Source organism: Cariama cristata, unplaced genomic scaffold (assembly GCF_000690535.1).
Source record: "Cariama cristata isolate BGI_N322 unplaced genomic scaffold, ASM69053v1 scaffold31960, whole genome shotgun sequence".
Lineage (NCBI taxonomy): Eukaryota > Metazoa > Chordata > Aves > Cariamiformes > Cariamidae > Cariama > Cariama cristata.
The window spans coordinates 7,234-12,074 of NW_009596854.1; the positions used below are offsets into that span (position 1 = coordinate 7,234).

A 4,841-nucleotide genomic window follows, 5' to 3' on the forward strand; every position below is an offset into this window, starting at 1 on the left:
AAAAAAAAAAGTCAAATTAAAGCAGTTTATTAACATTTAAAATACTGTACAGTGTGAAAGCTAAGTTCCCCCCCCGCCACCCCCCAACAGCCCCATGCACTCATCGGATGCCCTGGTGAATGATGCTGCTTTTGGCACTATTTGCCTTCTCTTTCTCCTTCTTCTTTATGGGGTCCATCTCAAAACAGCGCCAGAGCCTCAGTGTTTCATCAGCAGCTGCTGAGGCCACTGTTGCACCATCAGGGCTCATAGTCATGTTCAAGACTCTGGCAGTGTGACCTGAGGAAGAGGCATACAGTCAGGACTGCGCTGATCACCACACACCCTGGTCCCTCTGGTTCTACCAGAATGGTCATGTTTACTCCCACCAGCTTGGACAGCTGTCCCTGTGCTATTCAGCAGCATGAATTCACCCCCTAGGCATGCATTTGGGTTAACAGTGTTCCTTCAGAAGCCCACAAGGAGTGCCTCCCTCTCACAGCATGCCCCTGGACACCCTTCTGCATCAGTGGTGCTCTAGGGGTCCACTGGCACCACCAGTTTGCTCAGACCAAGGATTACATAGGCCTTCAGCCTCTAGCAGCCCTCCCTTGCCCAGGCAAAGAGCCCAGCCTACCTCGAAGCTCAGTGACCTTGGCCATCATTGGATATTTCCATATAACCAACTGATTCTGTGCAAAGCCATGGCCTGAAATGAACTCCTTGTAGTTTGTTGACCACACGATAGAAGAGACCTGGGAGGAGGCAGTAATGCAGGTAAGAAGAGCTGCTTGCGCTCACGCTGACCACCCAGAGACGAGCATGGTCCCCTCCTTTCCCATGCCTCTGGGCCTCAAGAGCCAGCAGCTCTGTATAGATGTCCCAGCAGAAGGTGTTTATCTCCAAGCTGTTCACATCTCACCTGGGAGTGGGTATCAACAGCATTGAGGCAGGTGCCAGAACACACATTCCAGATGCGGATATGTCTGTCACTAGTCCCACCGCCGGTGGCTAGAACATTTGGCTGCCACGGACACCATGCCACAGCCTGAGAGAAAAGGGTTAATTCCAAAAGATGCAAGAGGCAACCTGTGCCCACAGTGCTGCATGTCTGCCTTGCACACAGACATGTGCCCACAGCAGCCCTGCACTCACCTTGACAGCACCCTGGTGCTGAGAGAAGGTCTGTACAGGAGCAAAGTCTCCACTGTCCCCCTGGGTGCATGGCCAGATGTTCACCAGGTTGTCATTGCCACCGCTGGCCAGGTAGCGGCCATCTAGTGACCATTTGAGTCCACAGACCTCCTGTGTGTGGCCAGCAAGTGTGGCCACATGGTGCTCAGCCACTCTGACATCATGGTGGTGGATGTGTCCAGTCCGTGCCCCACTGCAGAGAGAAGGCTTGCAGGGTCAGGCTGGCACAGATTCTCACCAAAATTCATTTTTGTGTTGTTGCGAGACTGCTGTACCTGCCACTGGGTTTCAACGGGTGTTACCAGCATTGCTGGCCTGTTGGCATGAGCAAAGCAGCCACAGCAGCTCTTCACAACTTCAGCACAAAGGGCAAGAGAGAAGAGATGCCTTCTCCCAACAGAACAGGCTGAGTGAGAATCCTAAGCCAGGACAGAAACTCCTCTCTGCCATCCCTAACCTGCACCACTCGCAGATCTAGGATAGGGATCTGCAACAGCTGGACACTGCCCTTCACCCACTCCCACCCACTGCTTTACCTGGAGAGGATGTAGCTGTTCCAGCTGAGGGAGGACACACGGGAAGAATGGCTGGTCATATTTCGGAGGCGTTTCTGGTGCTGTACATCCCATAGCTAGAGAGGCAGAGCAGTAAGTTCTCCAGAGGATGAGGAAACCCCAGCCCTGTTCCTTTGCCCTAGGAACCTCACTGCACAGGCTCTGGCATTCAACCCTGTCTGTGTGGGGGCAGAGATAATTTGTATCTCGTGCCTACAGAACGGAAGGTAACTCCAGGTGTCAGAAAAGCCTGAAAGCATGCCTTGCATGCTGCAGTTGGTCACTGGCTGTGGACATTTCCACTCCATGCCAGTCAAGACAAGTCAGGGTGCATTGCATCCTTCTTGTGCTAGCCAAGCCTTTGTCCCAAGGCCCCTCAGCTCCAGCAATCCCTAGACAACACCTCTAGTTTTACTCCTGCACTCACCTGGACCTCAGCATTGCTTGTGCCAACAGCAAGGTAGTTTCCTTCTTTAATCCATGACACAGAGGAAACATAATCATCTGGATGCTCCATCTGCAGCAGCTGGATAATGTCCCCAGAAGTGTGATTCCACAGATAGACAGAGTTGTCCAGAGCCACTGCCAGGAAGTTCTGAGAGCTCCAGTCAATGAGATTCAGATCTACAATTTGGAAAAGCAATGCGGGTCACGCTGCGCTTACCTCGAGAGCCCTGCCCTTCACCGGTGCTGATGCCAGATCTTCCACCTGCACCCAGCGTGTGTGTGCACACATACAGGTAAGGGGCAGCCTTCTGGGTGTCACCATGCCCAGCTAGCGGGGTCAGGTAGCCCCCATCCAAGTCACTTACACAGCACTGTGGACCACTGTTCCTGTAAGGCTACACAGGGACACTCTAGAAGGGGTCTGTGCCCGCCTGTGTGTGTAAGACACTGAAGCAGCCCAGTTACACTGTCCTAGGAACTGCACTCCAGTACAGAATGATCTCAATGCCCAGCACTCAACATTGTAGCCTACTTACAATAGTCATTGCGGATCTCTGGTGCATCCAGGATCCGGTCTGGCATTGAGGGAATGTATCTGCCATTCTTCTTGCTGGATCCAGGTGTAACTTTCTGACTGTAGAGCACTTTCAGGTTATTCTGATAGCCTGTGTGCAGAGGAACAGATTTGTTAACCTGAGCTACTGTTTCCTCCCAGCTGAGCACTGCTCGCCCAACTAGAAATCCCTTCCGGTGAAAACTAAGTCCTGAAAGAAGAGAGAGGCTCAGAACAGCGCCGTGTGCTAACATCAGTGGCAGTATGAACTGCTGTGAGCTCCAATTCCCTAATTCACAGGAACTAGTTTAACTGACAAGCACTTGGTTTTCTGTATTCCATTATGTTTAGTGACAGTTAAGCTACGAAGTGCACAGCAGAGAGTTTGAAGCTTTTGCAGACCTCAGGAAGGTTTGCCACCTGCAGTACAAGTGAGCAACTGGCAGTCATTTCAACTATTCTAAATAAATTCACTGTAGCTGTTATGCAGCCCCTCAACCTCAGGAACCCTAAGGAGGCATAGGAGCTCTGAGAGGAAGCCAGTTGATCTCTCCAGTGTCCACATACAGGGCCTCTGCGTTGCAGGTCCCCTGCCCAAATCTCTCCAGCCGAGTCAACTCGCACAGACCCTGTATCATACCTTCTGGAGCATTCTGTGGCTTTCCACTGAGGCGGAGGATCTTGGCCTCTTCTATATCAAAGCCATTGAGATTCACTGCCCAGGCTTTCTGTTGCTCCTACAGAGACAAACCACCCTCAGTAAGATGCACTTGAAACACAAAGTCCATGCTGCACTTAAAACTGCAGCCAGCAGAGCACACACCTAAGCCCCCTTTCTCCTAGAATCAGGAGGTGTACAGCTGTGCTGTGGGAGTTGGCTACAAACATGCAGGTCAAAGTATTTTTTCCTCAGACATTGGCACACTGTCCTGCTCACATTTTCGTACAGAATAGTGGCAAGTTTAGTGTCTCATTGCCAGTAGGGAGGACCAAATGCTTCATAAACACATTTTGGTACACAGTGTACACATTCCAGAATAGCTCCCCATGTAGACATTGTCCTAGAATAGCTACCACCAGCATTTTCACTGTGCACAGGCTTACAGCTTTGTGTCTCTATACCCTTCTGTATTTTAAAGCCTCATTAGCCCAAAGTTGAATTTTGCCACCAGAAGCAGCACAGGCTACAGGGAGTGAAAGCAGAGGCGTAAGGCTCTATACTCTTCCCTGTGCCTAGGGAGACAAGCCTACAGAGCAGCTACACTCGGGCTCCTGTGTAGCAGCTACGTACCTGTTCCCTCTGCAGGCTCTACAGCTTCCACCTCATCCCAGGCCCCTGAACCCCAGAGCTGGAAGCAGTGATGGCTAGGACTGTCAGCCCCATGTGCCTACTTGATAGAACTTACAGTTTGCTTCCTTGTAAAAGTCCAGGAAGGATTAGGTGGTAGTGATGATCATTGTAGTAATGATAACTTAGCAACATGCTCACCTTCTTGGTAGGTGACTCCTCAGCAGGGTCATTCTCTTTGCTTAGGAGGAAACTGGCCACCTCCATCTGCATAGTGCTGCGGTTGGGAATGTAGCGATCCCCCCCAGCCTTTGTTGGGGTGCTCTGGATTTTGGATCCAGATTTACCTGCATTCACATGCATAAATATTGTCTTACAGCCATTGAACAGCCTGCATTAGTGCTTTCAAGAGACAGCAAACCCAGCACTCTTCCACATCACACCTACCAGACAAGTTCCAGGCAAGCAGGATTCAGAGACCTCATGCCATTCAGTCAAAACTAACTTATATTTTTGCACAGCCCCCCCAGTATAACTGCACTAAGCTCTAGTTAGGAACTGCCAGGAGACAACTCCTTGGGTGTAGTGCAACAATTCCAGAGTTCACAGATCGAGAAGGATGCAAAAATACTGTTACAGTATGTGAAGCCGTCAGTGGACAGTCTTACCTAGACTTGTCCCAACACACGGCTGTGCCGGCAGGGCTCAGCGGTGGGATCAGCAGTTCACCCAGCCCCAGGGCACAGAGCTCTGCCCACCTCGTGCTGGGGAGAAGGCGGCAGGTGACTCCCAGGAGCCAGGCGGCGTAGCCCACCCACCCACCTTC

General features: G+C 51.3%; 1 protein-coding gene across 1 annotated transcript; it reads right to left on the reverse strand.

Annotated features, from left to right (window-relative positions):
- Positions 1 to 4,363, reverse strand: CDC20 (cell division cycle 20). The gene is made up of 9 exons (XM_009707741.1): positions 4,217 to 4,363; positions 3,368 to 3,464; positions 2,711 to 2,839; positions 2,155 to 2,351; positions 1,710 to 1,804; positions 1,135 to 1,366; positions 902 to 1,027; positions 617 to 734; positions 1 to 279 (listed from the first exon to the last, which is right to left on the reverse strand). The coding sequence occupies exons 1-9, from the start codon at positions 4,286 to 4,288 to the stop codon at positions 101 to 103; spliced, it is 1,245 nt and encodes a 414-aa protein (XP_009706043.1). The 5' UTR covers positions 4,289 to 4,363; the 3' UTR covers positions 1 to 100.
- Positions 4,364 to 4,841: the final 478 nt, after the last annotated feature.